General features: G+C 40.9%; 1 protein-coding gene across 12 annotated transcripts; it reads left to right on the top strand.

The window, feature by feature from the left end:
• The first annotated feature begins 398 nt into the window (after nucleotides 1–398).
• On the top strand, nucleotides 399–23,452 carry LOC100120155 (centrosomin). Of its 12 annotated transcripts, none has more exons than XM_016981996.3 (17): nucleotides 2,652–3,821; nucleotides 8,353–8,408; nucleotides 14,675–14,898; nucleotides 15,110–15,281; nucleotides 15,363–15,499; nucleotides 15,606–16,016; nucleotides 16,107–16,319; nucleotides 16,399–16,749; nucleotides 18,821–18,928; nucleotides 19,318–20,562; nucleotides 20,634–20,754; nucleotides 20,827–20,921; nucleotides 21,006–21,230; nucleotides 21,309–21,512; nucleotides 21,597–21,828; nucleotides 21,932–21,949; nucleotides 22,601–23,452. In XM_016981996.3, exons 1-17 carry the CDS (start codon nucleotides 3,724–3,726, stop codon nucleotides 22,813–22,815), a joined length of 4,125 nt encoding a protein of 1,374 aa, XP_016837485.1. In that variant the 5' UTR covers nucleotides 2,652–3,723; the 3' UTR covers nucleotides 22,816–23,452. The 12 variants fall into 12 exon arrangements, 10 of the variants coding, with proteins under 10 accessions (XP_003427104.1, XP_016837485.1, XP_032453155.1 ...); XM_032597266.1 differs by lacking the exon at nucleotides 2,652–3,821 and adding an exon at nucleotides 4,716–5,100; XM_003427056.5 differs by lacking the exon at nucleotides 2,652–3,821 and adding an exon at nucleotides 399–636 and having other exon boundaries at nucleotides 20,634–20,921.
• The last annotated feature ends 1,608 nt before the right edge of the window (nucleotides 23,453–25,060 follow it).

Here is a 25,060-nt window from a genome sequence, read left to right as displayed (position 1 = left end):
GCGGAAGATCGTGTAAATAGGTTAATCGAAAACAGCGCTTGTTAATCGGAAGTGGCGCTTTTCAACTGCGCGACTTGTGTGTACATACACACAATCGAATGCAATTTTATGATGAATATTCATTTTCTAAGGTTTCTGCTCAATCGCTTATAAAATTTATGATAGGATTCATCAACTTCGAAAATGTCTCAAAAATGAATCATCCCTGCACAAATCATTACACCAGCCAAGGCAATCGATGAATCAATACCCTGCAATACCATTCGAATCGGCCAGGAAAAATAGTAACCATCCCTAGTGACATCAGGCTCGCCAATCTACGCCAGCCATTCCAGTGACTTTTTCCCGCCAAAATTGCCGGCACTAGCGAGCGACGCGCACCAATCAGCGGCATTTCGAGCCAGACCAGCGCCGTAGCTGCAGCGAGCGGTCGCTTCGGGAAGCGTTGTTTTGAATTTCCGAGAGACGTCGGCTGCCGACGACGGTTGAACGCATTCCGTCCTGTGTGTTTTGTGTTTTTGTTATGTGCATGCTCCTGTCGACGCGCCGAGTGTGAGAATAAGCGATAAGGAGATTCGCTGCAACCATGGCGGGTTATCCGGACGACACTATGGCCTCGGTCAACTGCTTCGAGATGTGAGTACCTTTAAGCCGTTGTAGAACTCGTGTATATATAGGTATAGAGTAGCGTGTGTAACGCGGAGATGAGATTCCCTTGGCCTGCGTTCTCCCCTCTGTGCAGTCTGGCCGTTATTTTTACGCGGCACCGACCGCTGCGCGTGGGACGAGAACGCGGAGAGATATTCATAAATTTGGGGTCGGGAAATGCACTTTTTCATTCGTTCTCGAATTTCTGGATGCGAGACACTCGGGCTGCGCCTTTTGCAAGGATCTTATAGCCGAGATGCAAATTTCAGAGGCGGCACATACGTTTTCCGTATGCACTCGGCGTTTGTTTTGTTTTTGTCGCCGTGCTCTTATTAGTATTTCTATTAGTAGATGTTTGAATAGGAGACTATTTTTATACGGGCGCACCATTAAAGTCTGGTGCATAAGGAGTAATATTTTTTGCGTCTATATTTAGTTGACCCGTGTGATGATACGCACAGTTTGCATTATATTTTTAACGTTAAATATTGACAATTAATAATAATATTATAATCAATATTTTTAAATATTTAAAAAAATTAAACCATCTAATCATTTTGAGAAAGCTTTGTCAAATTTTAATAATAATCGTAAAATGTTTTACCGATTTTTATAAATTTTTTATTCCATCAACACACAAAGTGATAAACTTTCTCTCTGAATTTAGTCTCTGAAAAATCTTTCTTTGTAAAGCTCAGAAGTTCGTTCTTTTTTTTCTTCAAGTGTGATAGAAACCTTTTAAAAAAGGTTACCCTATTCATAGCGCTCTTCCTGAGCGTAGGTGGTAGATCCTTTTTATTATACCTCGAGGTATTGTTCCGTGTTTCAAAGAAAATTCAATCCTATTTGAAACATCCACTCTCCCATTGGAAAATTCGATCACAAGAATCCTAAAATTTTTCGTAACGAAAAACTAAATTAAAATAGACCGTCACGCATACAAAGCTCTTACATTACAAATAATTCAGTAACACAGCGACGAAATGCACTTCTACTAAATTTATATCCAGAGATTCAAATCAAAATTGTGCTACGTAATTTTGATCAAATTGGCAAGAACCGCTGTGCAAAATCCGGACTGTTCTAAATCCGTGGACATCGAGAATTTAAAGCGGAAAATTTGGCGCGCATTAAGCCAACATCTGCGATGAATCGCAATCAATACTCGAGTCGTCGACGTCTCTTTATTTTCATACTGCCTGGTGAATCTATTGGTTCGATTCGCCTCGCGCGCTTTGTGTCTTGCAGTGTACAACGCCTATCTGCGCTGCTCAGGTCAAAGGTTACCGATGTCCCCGCAGTGGCTGTCAGACCACTACGGCGATTCCGAATAAAGAAATAGGAGACCAGAGAGAGAGAGAGAGAGAGAGAGAGAGAGAGAGAGAGAGAGAGAGAGACGAGCGCGCGTTTCCCCTCCCCATACTCCAAACACGTTTCTTTGCCGGAAACAGATGTTTTTCCTTTTGAACAGTTCCGCGACAAAATTACTGCATCCGTTTCGAGTGTATTTAGCGCAGTTTTCTTCTACTAATACATTTCACACTGAAGTCATACGCTATCCCGCGCTGGAATCTTAACGAGGAGCCTAATTTACGTAATAACCCGAAATCACCCCGAAAATAGCTCTCCTCATCTCAGACAGGCAGGCCGAAAATCAAATAGACAGTCGGGGATCTCGCGCGGATCGTCAGTGCATTGAGAGAGAGAGAGAGAGAGAGAGAGAGAGAGAGAGAGAGAGAGAGAGAGAGAGAGAGAGAGAGAGAGAGAGTGAAATGATAATTGAGAGGCACTGATGAAAAGCCCGAGTAGCCTCCGACGATAAAGCCGCATGTGCATCGGCACGTCCTCTCTCTCTCTCTCTCTTTCTCTCCCGCAGCCGCAGATGCTCGTCGCATGTTGTACGCAGGCTCCTCTCGCGCAGCTTGCAACCCTCGCTCTCTCTCCCTCTCTCTCTCGCTCTTTCTCTCTGCGTCCCTTGCCCCCTCCTCTTTCACACACAGTAGTACAGCGAAGCTATCGCTGCAGCAGCCCCGCTATATTCGGCCGCTCAGTCGTTCCTAGCCCGCCGCCTTGTCCGTACGTGTGCGTTACGCAAATACAGCCGAAGAAAGCATCGTCACAGTTCTTTATCGCAGCTTCTGCGTAGATTCTCATCTCGACGTATACAAGCTGACCGCATCGGATTCAGGATCGATAGAGGCTATCGTGTGATGTTGGATTTTCGCTTCTGAAACAAAAAGGAGAGAAGAGCTGATCTTGCTCTGCCGCTAGGGAGGCTGCGCGCGCGGCGGTGCTTTTGAAGAGTCTCCAGGAGCTCCGTATCATGGGACAAACGAGACCGTCTGCTAAGAAGAGGCTTTTTTACTCCAAGAGGATGGTCAAGAAGGACAAATTGATAAACGGATAGATTGCGTTTTAATCTATAAATATAACAGTGTGACTGTATAGTACATACTGCAGTGATACGCACGGACACTTTGTGCGCGTTTTATCGAGAGGGACAGAAATCTTTGTTATTGCCTTTCTCTCGGTGTTTGCTTTGTGGTGCAGGAGAAGAGACTCGGTGCATCAGAGACAAACGTATACAAATATAAAGTGCGGGTTGAAAGTTTTCTGCTGCTACTGAACAGAACTCTAAGTTGTTTTTTTTTTCGGAGGAAGTCGGACGTTTCTTATCTGTCTCGCGTAGACACGCTGACTCACTGAACCCTGGGTTTGTACAAAGACTGTCGTGTTCGTATACACACGTGTAGCTGTGCGTGTTGTATACACGTATATAGACTTTGATTTGATACGTCTACATCGAACGACGACGATCGATTTTAACTTTTCGCTAATCCGTCCAATATTCTGCGTACGATTACGAACTTGTGTAAGACTGAGGGTTCGCGCCAAAATCCGTGCCAAAGCGCAATAGTACAAGAAGCTACTTTTATCATTATTATTACTATTATTTATAGCAGTATTAACTTTAAGATTTCCTCGCCGAGCTAGGGAAGAGTATAAAAATATAGCTGCGACTCGTGGCTATATAGTTTATTATTTACTATTGTCCGTATAGTATAAATCAGCAACATGTTCTTCAGTAATTTTGGATACTCGAGTAATCCAAACAGCCCCCCCTCGCCGACCAAAGGAAGCTTGTGGGGAAGCGCTTACAGTCCGTTTAGGAAGTGAGTATACAATATGTGTATAGATATTTGCACGTGGTTTACAACGATAATATTTTTGTTAGATTTAGTTTTGGTTGTGTCAGTGTACGACGTCGATTATGAGCGTATGTAGATTGGTATTATCTTGCTACGCCAGCTCGCTTTAGATGAAATGTATACAGCTTGGATTTAAAAAATCTTGCTGTATGACAACTTCTTCTATTGATAACTGATTCACGTAAAAGCGTAAATGAATGAATCAGAACAGATGCGATTCGCGAAACAATTACCCACTCTGTACTGGATATTTTACTAGATTTCATGCGCTACAAAGTATTGAGTGTAATTCTGCCTACTTTTACAAAAGTACATGCATACTTGTTGCTTTTCTAAATACTTAGCTCCTTTTTTACGACACCCTAAAGATCCAATATGTTAAACGGCAAGTTTACAAATTATCATAATAATATTCATCCATCGCTCAGGCATATAATTAACATTTCATGAGCGAATCGTAATATTTCGTTTCCTGTCGAAACATCCTATATTCACCTAAGACCAACATGATCTCTTGAATTATTTACAACGACGTTATTTTGCAAATGCGTTTGCCAGATCCATCCATCCACATAAACAATTCTTCAATTGTCCGCAATTCTATAATCGCAGTCTTCACAACCGATGCATTACCTCGATACACATCAAGCATCTCCGATCGTCCCTCTCTCTCTCTCTCTCTCTCGCGGAAGTGAAACCGCTGCTGATTTATTATTCATCCAGACTCCATATACATACTCGTATGGCGAATTTCGTCCCACGTGACATCTATCTACATAGCAGTCGCACACAGCGACAACAAACGCACGAGGACTCGATTTCGCGAATCGATTTCCCGCTCTCGGTGTTCAGCACGTGACTGGCTCACGCAGCAGTCGTTCTGGTCTAATCGTTTCCGAAGCTCCTACGCGAAAATCGTCTCGCGCAAAAACGAAACGCCCACGTGACTCGCCTCGCAAGTGCGCAAATCGCGTAATGACATGCTGCTACGGAGACACACAACGTCGCAGATGTGCTGCTGCATCAGTCAAAACGAAACGATCGTCTTGTTCTAACGAGCCGTAAACAAGAGCGGTAATTTCTTCGATTAGGATTAATTATATTCGACGGCGGACCGGCGTAATAATTCGTTTACCGGCCTACTTTCGGAAGAGCCCGGATAATCGGCTTGCATCGTCATTCCGGCGCTGTTTGTGGGAAAGAGCGAGGATATTCCTGTAATAGATCGAGAAGATAATGCTCGGTTAGTAAAATTGTTTTCGGCTATTGCCACACTCGGGATAAGATAGCGGTTGAGCTACTAACACTTGCTGTTTTCGTGTACGCGCTGATAGTGCGGAGGAGGTGCAGATCTGTTTATTATTCATTTCGTGCAACTTTCTCCAACGCTAACTGCTCTTTATTGGAAGACGACCTTATTCGCTTGTTTAAATGCTTCGTCTAATTAACGTCTGCTTGTTCGCTTGCTTGTGCCTAAATTATGCGTTGCTGCAGTTTTTATTAGCTCTGCAGGTAGATAAATCAATCTGTTTCATCGTGAGTTATTGCAAACTTTCGCTAGATTAGATTTGCGACGGTTATTATGAAACGTAAAAAAAAATTTTGGCGGTTTCTGAACGGTTGACTACTTTACGAATTCTTTTCGTCAAAAATACGCGAACCTCACGCATTCTAAATTAAGCCCGAAATCCTCGGAGCTTTGTTTGAGTTATCCGAACGAAAAACACAATGCCTTTTCAAAAACTTTCATCTGCCTCCGTAAAACCAGCTCGCTCAGTCGAGAAGAGAGAAAAAAAACTAGAAAAGCAACGTATTCCACGCGTTAATACCCAACTAACTCTCTATACACGCGCTGCAGCATCATCTCGTTGGACCGCACAATAACCTGCCCTCGTTGGATATTGATCACGGCTCGCGCTCTCTTCCCCTCTCGCTTTTTTCTCTCTCGCACTCGGCCCATCTATATCACACACACGCACACACACACACGTGCCCTGTGTGCTGCTCCGTTCCACTGTTATATTCTCGGCTGACGTCACACGTTGGCACTTTGACCATCGAATACGATCACGTGCCCTCTGCGCTCGGCTCTTTCCACGCAGCGTAGAAGTCGAATTAATAAACCAACCTCGCGAGAGCGCTCGTGCAAACGTATACGCTATAGAGAAGCGACGACTGCAGAGATTCGCCAAAGCTCTCTCTCTCTCTCTCTCTCTCTCTCTCTCTCTCTCTCTCTCTCGCGCGCGCGTGGTTCGATAAATATTAGCATTCGGGCGATCGATATGCGTGACGAGGATGAAAGTCGCGCTGATTTATGGGCACTTATCAGCGTCCCTTTTGTTGATTCGCGCGCAAAGTACCGACGTCCTGTACAGTCGCGGTCTTCCCTTTTCTTTTTTCGTCCTCTGCAGAGCTTTCTTCTCTCTCTCTCTCTCTCTCTCTCTCTCTCGACGACGCGTTGCATAAACACAGAGGATTCGCGCGGTATAAACGACGCGCATGCGTTCCACGTGCTCTTCTCGCCCCGTCGTGCTGATGCGAGAGCTGCGTCGAATATCTGGCGCAGCTCGGCTATACTTCTCCTGCACGGGTATGGATTCGCGCATGGCTTTTCAAGGTTGCAGGAGCGAACCGTTAGGCAAAGTTGCATATACGAGATTGATTCGCGCGATGACCTTTTTCTTCTTTTATCGTGCCTTTCGAAAATTGTAGGGAACACGGCATTCGAAGGAGTTTTAATGGCGGGTGTGATTTATATCGGTGCAATCTGTGAAATTTCGCGTGTTATGCGCGATTCGATGTAATTTTCTGCTGTTCGGGCCGAATCTCGCATAATAGCTTCTTCATGCGACAGAAATAAAATTTCCAAAGCTATTTTAAACATTATCGTATAATGTGTGTTGTAAAGGAACGCGCTCTACATCGGCCACATTGCCTCTGAATTTATTGGCTCGCCCACTTCTTTAAATTAAGGCAGCCCGAATTGTGCCTCAGTCATCTCATTTATTCGACCAGCAGCAGCGCTCTCTCCGGAACGCAGACGCTTAGCCATCCGATATGCCGCTGAATAAAAATGCTCGCGCACCCTTAGCTCTCGGAGTTCCCTGGAGAGATTTTCTGAATAGCGGTGCAGCAGCAGGGTCGGGATATCCGCGCGACGACCCGAGGTGCGCGCGCAGCGAGGACAGGAAGCGCGCGCTTAGGTGTTCGAGGGACTATTTTTGTCCCACGTCCCTCTCGATGTCTCTACGGTGTATGATGCTGGTGATGCTGCGGGTCGATCCACGGCATGAGGGGAAGTAAGGGCTCTTCGATAAAAAGTGTAATGTGAAAAAAGAGTTGCATCTGCTCGGTTATCGGCTCGTGTATGACTACCTATAGCCTTTCCCCCTTGTTTTGTTCTCAGTTTGTCGGATGAGAATGTGGGTTTCCTGCGGATGCTTGGCTAACTGATATTATACGTTGATTGTGAAGCGTCAGTTGGTGGATCATCGATTTTTTGAATGCCCGGTGTAATTGATTTTTTTATCAATAAAGTTGTAGAGAATACCACGTTAAGATCTAAAATCAAAAATAGTACCTTAAGTGCGCACCGACCCTCAATGAACTATTAAGATAAATAGTAAGGGCAGCTCGCATCTGTTGCTGCCCGATGCTATTTCTGTTGACGTACTGAAGCGGTATAGTACCATAGTATACGGTACCAGGCCGAAACAAATACACTGCGCGTACAAAAGTGTTCCAGCACTCGCGACACTTTTTTCTCCGTTTGACTATTCTTAAATAAGCGCGAGTAAAGATTCTAGGAAGTACGCATCCGTAAACTCAAATATACATCCGTGCGTCGCAGTCGTTTTGTTTTAGTTTTCTAAAGGAAACAAATGGAAGCTTACTTTCTCTAATATGAACGTCACTAATATGAGCATCTATGCATTTTGGAGATTAATAAAGTAAAAGAATACATCCATGCTTCAGATTTTTTAAGAGCTTGTCTAAAATTTTGCACATCCTGAAATCGGACTAAGGTACAAAACATTGCGGATGCGGGTATGATAGATATTGGATATCTGTCACGTATCATCATATAAAACGTGCAAAATATGTTGTGATAATTTGCATATGAATAAATGAGCATTACGATTTCGCGCATTCTAATGCGGTAACGCACGCCATGCGACAAATTTGGTATTCGTTACTGTCGGCATTGCGAGAGCAATTATAGCAAGCTCGTATGTTTCTAATCTAATTATTCGCTTTGGCTTTCCACAGAAAATAACCCCCAAATACGTTACTTACCCTCACTTACCGAGAAATCTAAATTAGAATTTACTGGAAGGCAAGTTCTTGAAGTACCTTAATCGTCTTATGTGCGTATGAGGACACTTTGATTCCGTTTTACCCCAAGTCGTGCATTTAGGATCTAAAGACATTTTTCCATTTTTCTTTTTGCAATTGAAAGATACATTCTAAATGTCATGTCTTCTTTCTGTTTTAGTACGAATCTGCCACTCCCAAACGTCACAATGGATCAAACTATTCCGATGGTAAATGGTGAGTATCAAAACGCACAAATTATCTCTTATACGCTATAATTATGAATTGCGCAACTCGGCTTGAAAACAGTCCACGGAATTTTAATGCTCGCGCAAAATTACCCTTAATTTTTCATCACGCAAAATCACTTTTTTCTCTCTCTGCGTCGAAAGTGCCCTACTTGATCCTACACTATGACGGATTGCCGGAACAGGGGTTATAATTATCAGCGATCACTTCCTCTCTTGTAATGCAACTGTGATGCTCATACACTACACACACGAGTTTACACGTATCATTTGTCGCTTGGCAATCAAGAGAAGTCGTGATCTTATTAACCGATCGCTCGTACGTCGCATCATGGTGTGTCGGTCAAGAACAATGGGACTGTCTTATAAGTGACTGTATTTTTTTGTTCGTTTTGACAAGGAGCCCTTTGATTTGACTTTTATTCTTGGAGCAATTGGTCGTTAATGAACCTTGTCGAGATCGATGACTTCGATAGCGTTTCCTGTTTCAAAGGCCCATTTCACCGGACAATAGTTTTGCGTATCGAACTATCACAGAATTTCTCGGCAATTAACCATATAGACTGACTCGCATTATTACGCTATCAAAGATTCTTCGATGCGCAAAAGCTCAGTGTATTAGTTAATTCAATATTACCGTGGAATATTCCTAAAGCTTTCCAGTACAGCTTATCACTCGCAACCAAGGGATGCTGCGCTAATACCAATACGAAGACGTAATCTCAAAAAAAAAGCCGCGAGTTTCGTAATCATCAGTCATGCATTCATCCGCGTTCTTTATCCGCCAAGGTTAGCACAATAAACTTATCGCTTTGCTCCAACTTCGAGTGTACGCCTCGGTATACGAAAATAGCCATCGCCGTTCAGTCTCCCATCACATCGACGCTCGATATTTTTATCTGTGTACCACGCAGTAGCATTATCAGCTCTGAAAATTCTCTCTCGCGCTCCAGCCGTCGAAGACCGGCGGCTTCCATCCATCCCGGAAAAAAGTCACGTTCTTTTCCGGCTCCCGCCGAAACGCGACACTCTCTCACGGCGATTCCCCCGCTTTTAAAAATAGTCGTAAAAAAAGAAACGAGCGTCGAGCTTTTGTCGCCGAGCCAGCGCTGCGCCGGTTTCTCGGAAACACGTCGAAAGTCCGCGCGGAAGCTCAGCCTCTCTCTCTCTCTCTCTCCTCCGGGGCAAACTTTGTCGCCACATTCCAGCGCGTCATCGTGTAGAGCTTGCGTGGAGATTCGGCCAAAACGCAGCGAAGCGCTTCAAGCTTTCAGCTTATTATTATATAAAGTTGGAAGAGTAGTCTCGCGCGAACTCCGGGGTGATAGATGGCTCCCGGGCATGGTTAATGAGCGAGACGCCGCGGGACATTATTATCGGGCGATACCTGGAATTATCTTTGGCCGCAGAGCTTTCGGGGCTAATTTGTTGTTATTAATATGACGGCGTTATGCGGATCGTCGTTTTGATGTTTCCTCGAAACTTTGTTGGGGGGGGAAGACATTTATACTTTGCGCCATACCGCTGGACTTCCGTAGACGAGTTATCAATCATTTTATGGAACGAGACGAAGTGAAAATTGTGGGATAAGTCGCTTGAGCTTGATAAATGCGAAAGTAATGGAGCAGAGATGCGACGGAGGAGCTTTTTCGAAATGCAATTTAGAACTCGAGCGTGGACTGCGTCAATCCACTTGTCTAAACGTCGACGTCAGCAGAGTCGAGCATCGCCGTTTGTTAGAACTCATCTCAGGCGAGTAAAACGCTTTCAAAAGTTCTCTCTTCGAAGCTTCAAATATACGCTCAATTCGTCACGTACAGAGAAGTTTGACCTTTGACCGAATCTAAGAATAAACAGAAAATAATCCAACGTATTCGTCAGACACTGCAGATTACAAAACTAGCTTATACAAAGCGCGAAGTGTGTACATTTGCACTTTACCACAACGAGCCAAAGCAAAGATCAAGAGAGACGCTCCCAGTAACAAAAAGTCCAATAAGAGGACGAGACTGATAAAACGGAAACGAGAGCCAGTTTTTATTAGCCCCTCTCTGTCCCTTTCATTCGCTGCAGCGCAGCGGTTGATACTGCAGCACTGCACGTGTGCGTCGGTATCTCTCTCTCTTTCTGTGCGTGTGATAGAGCAGTTCGCGCGCGTCAAAAGAGAGTGCCATTGTGGTGGCGATGAAAATAATTACAGTCATCGAGACGTCGACGAGTGGTAGTAAGTAGGAGGCCGTTGAACCGTGCGAAGAGAGTCTAGTTGGGTAACCTCCTAACAGCGACGCTGTGCGTTTGTATGGCGAACAAGTAAATTTGGCTTTTGCCGAGGTCGATCTGTGCCAGACGCTGTCCGACATTCGAGATCTGGCAAGCGCGCAACCACACTTCCGCGATCTTCGACGATCGATCTACCTTTAACCAGTCTCCAAGCTGCCGACACTCCAAAAGAACATGGAGTCGCGAAGCCGATGCTGTCGACGCCCGCCGCGCGGTCACCTCTCTTCTCTCTGTCACCCTATTGGACTTACTGAAATAATGCGCGGCGACGGCTACCTTGCCTCTATTTTTGATCCGACCAGGGCTATTTCTGGATAGTTTGACCACGGTGTATTTGTGACATTGTAAAATTTATACTAGAGTTGAAGGATTTTTCATTAGCAAGCGCGAAATTTTCCGACTGAAAAAGTTTAAATTCTTTTGGTCTTAATTAAATGAAAATTGTGGTTGAAAATATGTTTCACATTAACCTGCACTTCCAGTCACAAAATGACCCAAGTGCTCATAATTTTCGCGTAATTTATGCGCGTCAATAAATATCTTAATGTATAATTAAACCCGAAGACGTACGTGCCAGGTAGTAAATCATTTGCATTTTCAGGCGCGTGTAAAGTGCAAATCTCAGCGTAGCAGGAGCTTTGTTCGGTCTACATGTACTTCTTATTGTACTTTGGACCCATTTAACTGCGCAAACTCTTGTCTTTTCTATTGTTCGCGTTCTACACGGTTTATATAAAGCTCGACACGCTTAGCGCCAGTTTCTGTGGGCCTGCAGTATCGTTTTATTCGATGCCGCTTCTCCCTCTGATCACGGGCATGACACGAATCGCTAGACTATAAGAATTTCAAGCGTGACGATACGCTCGTTACGGATGCTTTGAGATTCTAGGACCCCGAGACTGTCTTCTCGGAAGCGTTAATGTCAAATTAGATCATAATTTTTATTTTTAACTGATCGCAGGTTAGACGGAATATAGCTAATTTGACTAATAATCAGACTGTGGATTCTTGAAAATATGTAGAGCTTATTAAATTTGACTGCTAAAAGAAATAGGCCTGTGTACTCAATACGTCGGAGGATTAAATAATTCTGTCGGTAATCTGAATTTTGGCGCAGGCTTCCAATTAGAATTTGTCTAAAATTGCACTAGAAAGCCTTGCATTATAGTGATTAGTGAATTCTGCATTCCAAGTGGGCCATGACTCAAAAACAACAGTAGTGCATTTCAAACTGCAAGAAAGCGTGTTTGTGAATATTTTATTCATTTCGATTTGTAAAAATTTCCATTCTAGATAATCAGTCGGTCTGTTTGTTTTGAAAATGCTATCTGTATAATCATAACACAGCCTACTTAAAATTTTATGACTATTACTATGTGATTCCTCTTAAGAATAGCATGCGTCACCTTGTGTACGACAGTAGTCTACATACTCAACGTTTTTGCATATCGATAGGTTTCCACGGGTTCATGAAGCCACACCTCTTTTAGCTTTGATCGTCTAGATAAGTAATCTTGATGGCTACTTAGCCCAGTGATTCGTGCAAAATTGACGCAATAAACATTGTAATTTTTGAGTGACAGTACGATCGTCGCGACGTTGTTTATCTAATCCCTTGTGTAGACAATTTATTATCCCCTGGTTCACGAAAATACCTATGCTGCTGGTACCTCCCTTTAGATTAGACGCGACAAGATTATCCTGTGAATTGTGTGCTTTACCGAAATAAAGACAGCTTGAGCGACGCCGTTCCGAAATGTGCCATCTATAAATACTTGAAGTTTGCCTTAAAACTTGACGTGCTGCAAGTGCTGTCGATATAAACGCGTATAAATATGGAATTAAGTTGACCGGGAGTCTCTCGCTTGCATTGTGTCATGAATAATTATAGTTTAACGAAAACTCGAATTTCAATATACGTTAGTTACTTTTACTCTAAAACTTTTTGAAAAGTAGTTTTTTTATTTCATTATTCGAGTGAACTTGTTATGACAAAAGAAACGTAATACTCTGTCTTGTTGAATAAAGTAATGCGCATGCACCACGATGGTATTCGATCTGTCTCAATTGCTCCACAATATACTATGTGCTATATATGTACGTCTGCAGATGGCGAACGTAACCTTCACGTAAACTTGATCAATTTCTTCGTTTCGCAATACTCGCAGAATTAAAACGACTTAATATACTAATCTTGCTATTATTATTGTAATCAAGTTTATAATTGATTTAAAAGTTCATTTTTCTATAAGAAATGTAAAGGCGTATTTTTAAGCAAATGCTCACAGCACACATAGAAGACTGGACGGGAAATGACCGATAGGAGCCTGTAAACGCGATAAAGCTAATCTTATAACTAGCTACAAAACTTGACGATGTACCGATATAGCTATATTTACACAAAATGACTCGAGATAATCCAGCACTAAAACTCATTCCAAGCAACGAATTTCAAAAAGCCATTGTAAACAACAACTAAACAATTCTTCACGCTTAAATAACAGACAACCCCGCAGATTTGTCAACTTTACGGTCCATACACATCCGTTCCTCGAAAATAATACACAGACAAAGGAGATTTCACTCAGCAAAAGACGGCCCGCAAATCATCTGGGCCCCGTAAACGTCGTCCACTTTCTTTCCTAACGCAGTAAATACCCTCTCCCTCTCTCGAACCTATGTGCTATCCGTCGTTAACGTTACACCTATATATATCCCGAGTAAAAAGCAAAGCAGCGAGGTGGTGCGCCAAGTCTGAGCGGAGTCTACTCTTTTCTCGTCCCGATAGTAGATCACAAAAAAGACGGCGACGCGATCGCAAGACATTATTTTAACCGCGCTCTCTCGCTCTCTTGCACCGACACACACTTATATAGCCGTTATATTGCGATGTAACCTCTGGCACCGCAGCCAGAGCCTCTGTCTCGCAGTGGAGAGCGCAGTCGAAGTTTGCGCGCGCGTCCGTGCACTTGCGCTTATAATTCTTTCCGAATGCCGCCTTCGGGTTTTGGGCCTGTCGGACTGCTGCAGTAGTATAATGTCAAAGTACAGCGACGAGGATCGTCATGCTTCGTCGCGAGTGCTGACGGCTGATGATAACGAGCAGTGGAGTGGGAAGCTTCCGTGGTATGGGATGTAGCGTGTCGAGACCAGCAACCGAATTGACCCTCGAGGACAGGCCTATTAGGATCGAAGTGCAGATGCTGGGTAGGCCGATGAGGGATTTTTGCGACGGATGGGCTATAGTGCAGCTGCGTATGCGCGCATAGCTTAATTGCAAAATTGACTCGTCGCGCTCGACGCGTTTTATTGATGCGTGAATTGGTGCGCTAATTCCGATATGGGAAGGGGACGGTGGGCGGTGTTTAGCGTTGAAAAAAAAATTGTTTTTCAGTTATGTAAGAGCTTTGGCTCACTTTTGAAGATTTGAGTAGTGAGAAAAAGCGCCCGCTCCGAGCTTTGCACGAATGTTTTAAGAAAACGTAGCTTTATTTACGCGAGTAGCAGCATCGCAAGGTCTTCCAATCCGAGTGCCATGTCTGCCAACTTCGCAATAAAATTATATTCATATGTTAGACCAATAGTTTTTGGCTCGGAATCAGACTCGCGTTGGAAAAACAGTAATAATAGCGCCACTTTGCATTCCGTCTTGCGCCCGTGTTGTTATATAGAGCAATAACTTCAAATTGTTCTGAAAGCCATATTCAAATCGGTCCAATCGCTGACATGTTCACGTCGCATACGTCTATTAAGCTAGTCTAACCGCGTTTTTTTTTTGCGTTTGAGCACCTTTAGTAGATTTATCATCGCAATAAACGAAATAATTTTTAAAGAAGAATTAAATTCCGATGGTAAAATTACTTAATTAGTTGCATTGCAAGCGATTGTCGCTGAGCAAAACCTGTCCTTATTAAATCTTTTCTACAAAATCCAAAAAGGCTAGACCACTGACATTTTTTTTCCTGTGTTTTCAAGGTGCCAACGCCAAATCGCCGGGGAAGACGTCCCCAGTAGGAGGGGGTATGGTCGGCGGCCAAGGCATTGGGGGACCCGGCCGAACAATGAAAGAGTGCGAGGATGAGTTGGGAGCCCTCAAGAAGGCTAACTTTAATTTGAAGCTTAGGATATACTTCCTCGAAGAGCGTATGGGCATCACCTCCGCCGATGAAGATCCCGTGAGGAAAAATATTGAACTCAAGGTTAGTAATCTACTAAAAATCGAGATATTTTTTACGCGAATTCTATGAAGATTGTACAATATTTTGATAGTCGAGAACTCTCGGCTTGCTATTTCGTTTGGACACTGATATATTTGCCGTAGTTTTTTTTCCTTTGAAGATAAATTTACCGTCAGGTGCATATACGGCATAAGGTAATTCAATCCTACATAAAAACTTTATTGTGTTTCAGGTCGTAAACGAATCTTTGAGAAAAGATCTGATCGAGAAGCAGGAACTTCTTAGTCAAGCAGCCAAGGCCATCGAGCTGTATGAAGAACAGAAACAAGTATCTGCGCGAAACCAAGCTCAGTATCAGCATACACTTGAACAAGAGCGGGCGCGAGCAGATAGTCTTGAAAAAGGTAAATAGATTGTTTCTTTGAGATAGCCGTATAATTTCTTAAGTACCCACTCTAAGCGTTCATTTTATTTTTTCAATTTAGAACTTGAAGAGTACAGAGGAAGGTTGACTGACGCCACATTCTACGAGGAGACTTTTGGAATTACACCAGAGAAGGCCTTAGAGTACAAAGAGAAATTGCATCAAGTGGAGGAAATTAAATCTTCTTTAGAATCTGAAGTAAGGCTATTATACCTTATATCCTTTCAAGCCGCCTGTACAAACAGATTTCAAATGTATAAACAAATTTGCATGATCGTTTAACCAATTTACTCTTTTTTTGCAGTTGAAACAGCTGTCGGCGAGTCTTGAGGAGGAGAGGAACTGGGCACAAGAGCTAGAAAATGAAAGAGATCAATTGAGAGACCGATTGGAGACTGAAATTGCATCGAAGGAAAAATTGTCTATTAAGAGAGATCGCGAAATCGAATCGTTGAACGATAGAGTAAGAGAATTGGAAGAAGAACTTTTCAAGAGAGACAATTCGTTGCAGCAGTTCAGGAAAGAAATTATCGAGAAGGACAAAGTAATCGAAGAAAAAACTTGTTTGCTCGAGGATAAGTGCAAAGCTTATGAAGAAGTCACGTCGGTAGCTGAGAAACGAAAGAAACAAATCGATCAATTGAGGCTGTCTGTCAAAACAAGGGACGACGCCCTCACGGATCTCAACAACAAAAACCGTTCTCTTCTGTCCCAGGTATCTATTCTGTGCATAATAAGTGAAGTATTTAACCTTTTGAAAGTGTTCATATTCATTAATAGTATAATGGGTGAATTTTTCTTGCAGTTTGAAAACACGTATGCCAAGAGAAGTACGTCACCCAACAGTCCATCCGTATTCATGGAAGAATCGCAACATCTGAGGAAAACGTTCGCTCTCAATAGTCCCACCAAAAGTTTCAATGGCTCGTTAGATTTTGAACCTAGCAATGACCGCAGCAGGGCAATGTTCGAACTCCATAATAGTTTGGAGAGAAGAAACTCTCAAGAACTGAGAAAAGTAAAGTCTTGTTTACATATTAAAGCTGTGTATTATTCTTTAGTACATTAATTACAAAATTTTTATTTATTTTATCCAGGAACTAGAAGAAAAGGAACGTGAGGTGAAAAAGCAAGTGGAGTTAACAAAACAACTGTCTCTTAAGCTTGACACTGTACAACAGTCTGCTGATGTTACCGATCAAAAATTAAAGAAATTGGAGACCGATCACAGAAAAGCCATTCAGATGATCCAAGGCTTCATGAAACGTCACGAACAGCTAGAAGATAAACAAGCAAAGAAGGATCGGCGAATCATGGAGTTGGAAGGCGAACTCAGCAGGCTGAAAAATGAAAATGCAAAGACTGTGAGAAGCAGCGTCCATTCGTCCATACGGAGAAATCTCAGCACAGATCTTGTTGATGACCCAGAACGCGACTATAATGGACAGGTATCTATCGCGCATTCTTAATTTATCCGTAGATCTGCATGTTAGAATGGTTTATTTTCGAACAAATTGTACACTATGTAGAGTAGTTATTGTTAAAACAAGTACGAATTCGTCACGAGCGCACAAGCTTTCTAATTCTGCGTGCAGAAAATCAAGCACACGTACAGTATATGCTTCTTTTTTTTTGCATTTCAGAGGTGACTACAGTAATCTTTTCTGCATATTTTTATTTTCGCTTCGCTATGCTTGATCGCACCTCTATTTTATGCTTGCCCGCAACGACGATAGCTGAACACACGAATAATTTATTTTATATTTTTTATTTTTATCTGCTGTACATTGACTGCTTAGCATCGTGTTTAACTCAGCTAATGATATCGAATAAAACATGATTTTTTTAATATACACGTACAAGTATTATTTGCTACAAATCTCTGTGCATCCGACTCGAAATCCTAAAATGATCAGTCCAGTATCGGGTGCTACAGCGCAACAATTAGGCCAAGCCGAATGGTTGCTTTGATGGTGAATGGCTCCTGGCTCTCTATCTCTCTTTCCAACGCGAATACTTTGAATAACGAAGCCGCTTTATAAATACACTCTTGCGGCGCTCAAGAGTCTCGTGTGTCTCCATTCGCAAATTTTTACGTCACTATCCTACGAGTTCTCTCCCTCGTTTATTTCGTCTCTCTCCTCGTCCGCACGTCTGCTCCCGGTGTCAGATAAATCGCGAGCGTTCAGAAATAAAACGTTCGACAGGTCGCTCAGAAATAGCCTCCTCAGTGATTCCACGTTAGCATGAATTATGCGCGTAGATCGTCCAGGTCCCATTATCCTATATGCGCTTTTTGTGCGTCGGGGATTCTCGGAGATGCGGCTCGACGCTTTACGCTTGCTAATAATAGCGAAAGAAGAGAGAGAAACGCCCGACTCGGCGTCGCGACGCTTTCAGCCCCCTTCGACCGCTTGCTCGGGCTCGCGTAAATTCACTTCGACTCAGCGAGCGATCGCTGCGAGTTTACACCGACGAACGACGCGCGCGCGCACGAACCGATTCGCCTTTTTTTATATACATCGCGAAAAACGACTTTGATTGCAATCAACAAACGATACGAACTTACCGCGCGCGCGTTTCAACGAAACTAAGATAAAAATCAAAGAAGCGACGAGAAATCAGATTATTAATCGAGACCACGTGAATTTTAAAGCACGGCTACTTCCGCGATCGCGCTAGAGCTACTATTCTTGCATATTTGTCACGTGCCAATGTGCCAGGAGTCATCGCACTGCGACTGATAACAGCAACGATAATTTTTTAAATATTTTTTTAACGCTTCATAACGATTAAAGTAGTGCTAGTGCTCGTATATCGTGTTTGCTTGGTTGGAGGAAGGGATTTGTGGGGTGTAGGAAAGAGTAAGGAATAAAAAATGACGGTGTTTTCCTGCTTGTGCGCTTCAGAGCGAGTGGAGGTAAGTCGAAAGCTGCTTATGGTTTGAAAGCTTTCTTTGTATACTTCTCTGTTTTTGCGAAATATATAGAAGTGAAAAATTGTACAAAAGGCCATTTTTTCTAAATTTAATGATTCTTAATCTTAATTTAAATAGTCCAAGCTCAGTGATAACTTTTTTTCTCGTTAAAGCTATTTTTTCTATTAAGAGAAGCGTTATTTTCTTTTCAGCGATCTAACGCACTTAAATGACCTAATCTTTTCTAGGAGCCAATTATCGTTACTCTTGTACCTCCGAGATGTTGGCAAAAGAAAACGAAAACTTTGAACTAATTGAATACACTAAGCACCTACATCGTCCATACGCTTTGCTTTGAATCACAAACTCTTCTTATAGATGTAGTGCTATGTTTAAATTTTTATAGATGTTTTGTACTCTTTTGATACGTGTCTACTTTATTTTACACCTCTTTTGCTTCTATTGGCTGTGAAACATATTTTGCTTTGGAATTTTGTACACTTGCAAATTGTTACCGCTTATTATTTCAATAAAATCTACGTTGCACAAAAAAATGCGTTTGCCTTTTACTGATGCTTGGACAACAATTTCTGTGTGTGCAGCAACGATTCGAGGAAATGGAAAGCAAAATTAACGATCTCCGAGACCAAATCGATGAGATTAAGGCGGAGAAGAATCTATTAGAAAAGCAGATACAAATTGAATCCGAGGTAAGTCATTCAAAATTGAGTTATCGTCCTTTGAAGAACAGTAAAACTTGTGGCTGATCTCTGAATAAAAATAAACGTTCGTGGTTCGTGGTAGTACGTGCTCTAAAAGGAAAATATTTTGCAAAAAGTGTATCCATGGGTTGCTATCCGAGGGCTTCTTATGAATCGCACACTTTATAAATAGCTTGATGTAAAACTTCCGCTGACGAGAGCGTTGACTTGAACGTGCTTCAAATGGCTGCAATTGAAATTCGCGCCACTGCACTAACGCGACAAGAAGTATAATGAGAAATGTGCAATAGTTCACTGAATCCGTTTAAACTAATTCATCGGAAAATGCGCCGATAAAACAACATTGTTACAAAAATTTACACAACATTCGATTTCAGGAGCTGCGCGATCGACTGCAAGACAAAGACTTGAAAATCGAATGTCTTGTATGCGAGAAAAACTCGATAAAAGATGAACTACAAGGCAAGAGCGAAGAGCTTGATAAACTAAAAGAAGCGTATGATCGAGTAAGTGCAAAATCAGACGTTCAAAATCCTGCTGAACTTGAAAAGCTCCGAGAAGAATTAGCTATAAAAAATTTGGAAATCGAAGAAAAGAGTCAACAAGTCGAACGTTTGACAAAGGAGCTTCAGGTAAAAACGCAAAATCTTCAACAGCTGGTCAACACCGAATTGTGGAGCAAGAACAAAGAGATCGCCAAGTTGCACAACCACATGACAGCGTCTCAATACCAAGAAAAGAGTCGAAACAAGTCCTTAGATGGAGCAGAAAAAGCAGGCGCACAGTTGAACACTTTGATCAAGGAGTTGAATGATATCGGAATCCAGGTGACGTTCATGAATGACATCATCCAATTGAACTACGTTAATTCTGACAAGCCAGTCGATGTTTTAACGCTGACTAATTACATCCACAAACTCATTGCTCAGAAAAATGATCTGGAGAAAGAAGTCGACTACTTGAAGTGGCTTAAACTCGTTTCGAAACCAGCCAACGACTCTATGACCGATGTCTGCGACTCGACCACCGAGAGAGACAAGCAGTACTGCGAACTTTTAAGAACGCATTTGAAAGAGCTCATGAAGTTCATGAAAGAAATGCTAAGAAGTACGGATGAAACGACCGACACCGTCAACAACAAGCAGAAGAAAATCGTACTCGACGCACTGATGAATTCAAAGATCCTTTCGGACGACTTCTTGAATGCGCTCGAAGGAATGAGGCTCAACGAACAGGACGCTGCCTTCGACAGAGACGACCGCATCGATGGATCCGTTCGAAAGAGCAAATCGGAAAACTTCATCGATTCCAAGAACCAATTCTCGACGCCGTCGGATTCGGAGGCTTTTTCAGAACCAGACAGAATGGTGTCGCTCGCAAGAATGGGCTTGCCAGACATTAAACAGAAATCCGCAACCAGGTCACGGCCTTCTAAGTTCGCCAAAACATTCAGCGACTCTGAGGACTCCATTGACTACCATCCTTGTCATAAGGTTTACCAAAGCGACGTCAGCGATTTCGATGCCAATCGACAAATTCTCGAACTGAAGGATATTAACAGCTTTTTGTACTCTGAACTGAATGCCTTGAGAAACGAAGTTACCAAAACGAGATTCGACGACGTAAGTTTTTAAATTTTGATTCATACGAATTTCATTAGATCTGAAACTAATGTCCAATTTTATTTTTACAGGCAATCAACGGTAAATTATCGCTTCTGCTTAACAAACTCGACAAATCTCGGAGCTTTTGCGAGAAATTACAGAATACTCTGGAGAGGAAAATTCACGAGTGCCACACTCTGAAAAAAGAAAGTAAGCAAAATAGTGTTCGTAAATTACAATTAGAGAAAAAAATGTTGGATGTAGACAATATGGCTCTTGAAGTGGCAAAGCAGAAGGCTGAACTCACGTTGTACAAAGAAAGTACTGATAGGAAGACTACTGAGATGCTGATAACTCTAAATAAGGAAAATGATATGGTACGATTGCATATAAATTGAATTCAAAGCTTAATTTTTATTGCTTATCGGGTTATTTAGCGACTTTTTCAATTTTCTTTGCAGTTGCGATCGAAAATCAAGAAGCTTGAGGAAGACAACGAAGAAGCTAAAGCGATGATCCTCAGGCTTACAAGAGAACTGGACCATCTGACACTTACTCACAGCCAAATTTTGGTAGAAAATACCAAACTCACCAACGACAAACTGAGGCTCGAGCAGGAAGTGAGAAAAACTGAAAGTCGATATGACGTGACAGTTCGAACGCTTCAAGAAAAATTCCACAAAGAAGCATGTATTTTTATAAACAGCTTACGCCTTGTTCAATATTGTCGATTTATACTAATTCATGATTATTTATTTTCAAAGGTAACCGATTTAAATCAAATCAATGAATCGCATCGCGCTAGAGTGCAAGAACTTGAAACAACCAACAAGGAGTTACGAAGGCATGTGGTTATCTGCGAAGCTAGTGATTCCGCTCCGAGTTCTAGTGGCATTTCCTCCATTCCCCCTGATGTTGCATCCAAACAAGCCTGCGATGATATACTCAACGAATATCATACATACAACGTTAGTACAAAAAAACTGGCGATTACAAACTTATTATTTGTGTTTATTTAGAAACACGACTAATTTTATTTTTATCATGCGAAGGGTTCTCCATACTGGCTGCCGGTAACTTATCCTCTATCAAGCGGACGCAGCAAGTCGAGCTGCTCGCCGGATCTCGGCATCGAAAGTGACGCAGCCGTGACATCAACGAGACCACTCAAAGATACTTTGAAGATCACCGAATCGATGACCAATCTTCTAAGCGACGATGATAACTGCAATAACAACCCGGGACTGCGAGACATCGATGGCGATAGCCCGCTACCTATAGAAGGTATATTATACTTTAAATATTTTTTTTAACAACTGAATTTTAACTCAATATAGAAGTATTGATCTAATCTAATTTTGTCGTCAACTTTTTTCCATTCTTATAGGTGGGCTTTTATATTATAGTATGTATCAAAATCAATTGAATCATTATAGAGCTTGTGGCAAATCAATGTTAGCAAATAATGCATAGTGATTCTCATAGCATTATTTCACTTGCTACGTTTCATATTTCTACCGATCGTAGTACTTTTCACGCTATAACTGTCATGCACCGACGCATGGATGTTGTAAACGTATTTTGTTTAAGTGCTCTATAAACTTAATGTTCCAGTGATAATTCTGGGATCCGATTTTGCATTCTTTCAAATAATCACAGAATTATCAAAATGTCAAAGTTTACTAATTTACAAAATATTCATATTTCTTATACCTGAACATTTTAATCATTTTAGACTAAAATAGTTGCATTTAGAGATAATTATCGATGTTTTGAGTTAGTTTTCGTCTAATAAGGAATGAATTGTGTCCTCAAATCGTCTCTAAATGCTCTTCTTATTTGTACTTAACATCGCACTATCTATTTTATGTATAATCTTTATAGATAAATAATTTAGTATCTTTCTAATAATCTATAGTGTCACATTACACTTCATATGGCTAAATTTCATAGTACAAGTTTACAGCTTGGCAATGCAACCGATAATTGTTCAATGTTCATAGTCTAATGTTTCATGTTTGTTTGGCATAAGTTTAATTTGACATTTATTTTCTAGGTCTCGATGAAGTGCAATCGTTAAAAGAAGAAAATGTTGCTTTGAAAAGAAGATTGATGAAAACGAGAAGAGCTCTTGAAGATACTTTTCAACATCTATCTGCATCGAACAAAAACAAGAAAAATGTCGAAAAAGCCATCACAAAGCAACTTATGATTACGAAAAGCGTACTTAAGAAAACTAGAAATTACGAGGATACGCATTACGAGAACTGATATATAGCAAACTTAAAAAGTTTGTGGTTAAATGTGGTTTATGCTAACAAGCATAAGATTAAGTTTAAAAACGTATTTTGCGTTACAAACACTTACCATTGGGTATTATCACTTATTTGTATTTACTCGATTATATGGCTCTTAAATTTACCTTATTACTCCATCAACTCGTACATTTCTATGTCTATTGACATAGTGGAGAAGTGAACTTGTTACACGTACAATTCTTGTCGTCAGAAATTTAATAGATCTATATTATATAAAAGAACTATTTTTACAAAGTAACTAAATTTTTCTAAAGTAAATGAGAAAAAGATAAAAAATTTATATTGTTAAAATACTCATAGACAGACGGACACAACGTCCTAAATTGAAAAATTTTGTACATACATTTACAAGTTAGGAGATTGTTATTGTAATTTTTTTAGTACGTATTCTGATTTGTTTATTTTCTACTTTTCGCAAAATATCGTGGATTTCCACAATTGTCAATTGAGTCCGTCTTATACGTGTTTACTTTCTATAGAAACTTATACAAAGATCTTTCAGATTGTATATAATTTACAATTCATAAAATAATGCATCTGTATATACATCATTAATAAAGTGCCATTCACTCTTGAATTGTACCAATGAACCCTGTTTTCATTTATTGGAAATACTCACCATTCAACTCAATTAAAATAAATTCTAAAAATATTTATAATGCTGAAGAAAAACAACTGTTTGATTATGATAAATCTTTATTATCACTTGATGACTAGATAATATAAAGATCCGTAATAACTGATTTCGGTCAAAACACGAATAGCGCAATTAATTAACGCAAACGTACGTATTCATTTACAAGGTTGTACGTGATTTGTAATGAACAGTTTGATTTGCTGACTACATATTTTTCATAGCATTGGCTTTGTCTTAAGTTCTCTCGTTTTTTTAACACATATAATTTTTCATTTCGTTTCAAATCAATTTTGGTTCGTTTCGTCCTTGTGCACATTTTCCGTTGGTAAATGGATTACGATTCTAACATATTTTAAATTTTGAATATCTTCTGCTGCTTCAAGTAATGCATATCGTACGAATATATTATAAAGAAGCAAATCTTTTTAAATTATCAACGCGAAGAATCCACTCTTTATCATAATTGTTTGCAAATCCTCAAGTTCACGATGTATGTGCGTTGTTTGCAGAAAAACAACCGTCATAAGCTGAGAATTGTAATTTTTGAAAATCGTAGTAAAAGATGCACGATAATTAATTGTTTTCAACCTGTGCGTATATCGTGTTATTTCAATTTATTTAGTTTATAATCGTTCTGTGGCGTTTAATTCTAAATTGAAGTATTTACAAGTGTCATTCAAGGTTTCTAACTTGACAGATAAGAGTCTCCAGTCACTGACCGTATTCAAATAATATGCACTTAATTTAGAAAATTTACGATATAATTCTTAAAATTATAAATAAAACTTTTTCAAATTTCAACAAAATTTACATCCTACGTAGCTAGGTCGGCGCAGAATAAAAAAAAACAAAGTTAAAAAATCACAATTTAAAGCTCTCAATTCAACGAACCTATGTAAATAAAAATCTGCCGCGAGTCATCGACAACTCGGAGTTGAAAATCGATTGAAAGTCAGTGACGCGACGGAAAAATGATATAATATACTCTACATAGAAGTTGACGTTGACATTCTCGTGTGTATCTGATACAGTGAATAAATTTAAAAAACGAGGAACTTGTACATAAATATATCTACATTAATCGTTTATATCAATAATGCGTTAGATTAATGCGCGCCGCGTGTTTAATTATCGTCGAGTACATCGGAAATCACTAATTGTCTTGTATCTTCATCTCGCATTTTTTCGCGCTGATCCATTCATTCCTCACTTGATTACATGATATAGTACGTGTGTAATAATCGCGTGTACGTGTTTCTTATATGCATCGTGACGTAGCGCGACGACAAAGACAGCGGAAGGGACGGCGTCGAATTATCCGACTCTACAAGTCTTTGTCCGTTCGCTCGTTTTAGTGTTATTCGTTATAATTGTTTGTATTTTTTTTTTTTTTTTGTTATCTTCATTATGCGGGAGAATTGACATTAATTGAGACTCATGAGAGCGAAGCTATTTTATCAAGGTAGCTCTTAGTGACGACACGTGGCATCATTTTTATATGTATAGTATTTATATCGATTCGTGAAAGCGCACTCGGAATGTCGTTTCGGGATATTGTTGT

This window comes from Nasonia vitripennis, chromosome 2, assembly GCF_009193385.2.
Source record: "Nasonia vitripennis strain AsymCx chromosome 2, Nvit_psr_1.1, whole genome shotgun sequence".
In the NCBI taxonomy this organism is placed as follows: domain Eukaryota; kingdom Metazoa; phylum Arthropoda; class Insecta; order Hymenoptera; family Pteromalidae; genus Nasonia; species Nasonia vitripennis.
The sequence above is the reverse complement of the archived record's forward strand: the minus strand, read 5'-3'. Positions and strand labels throughout refer to the sequence as shown.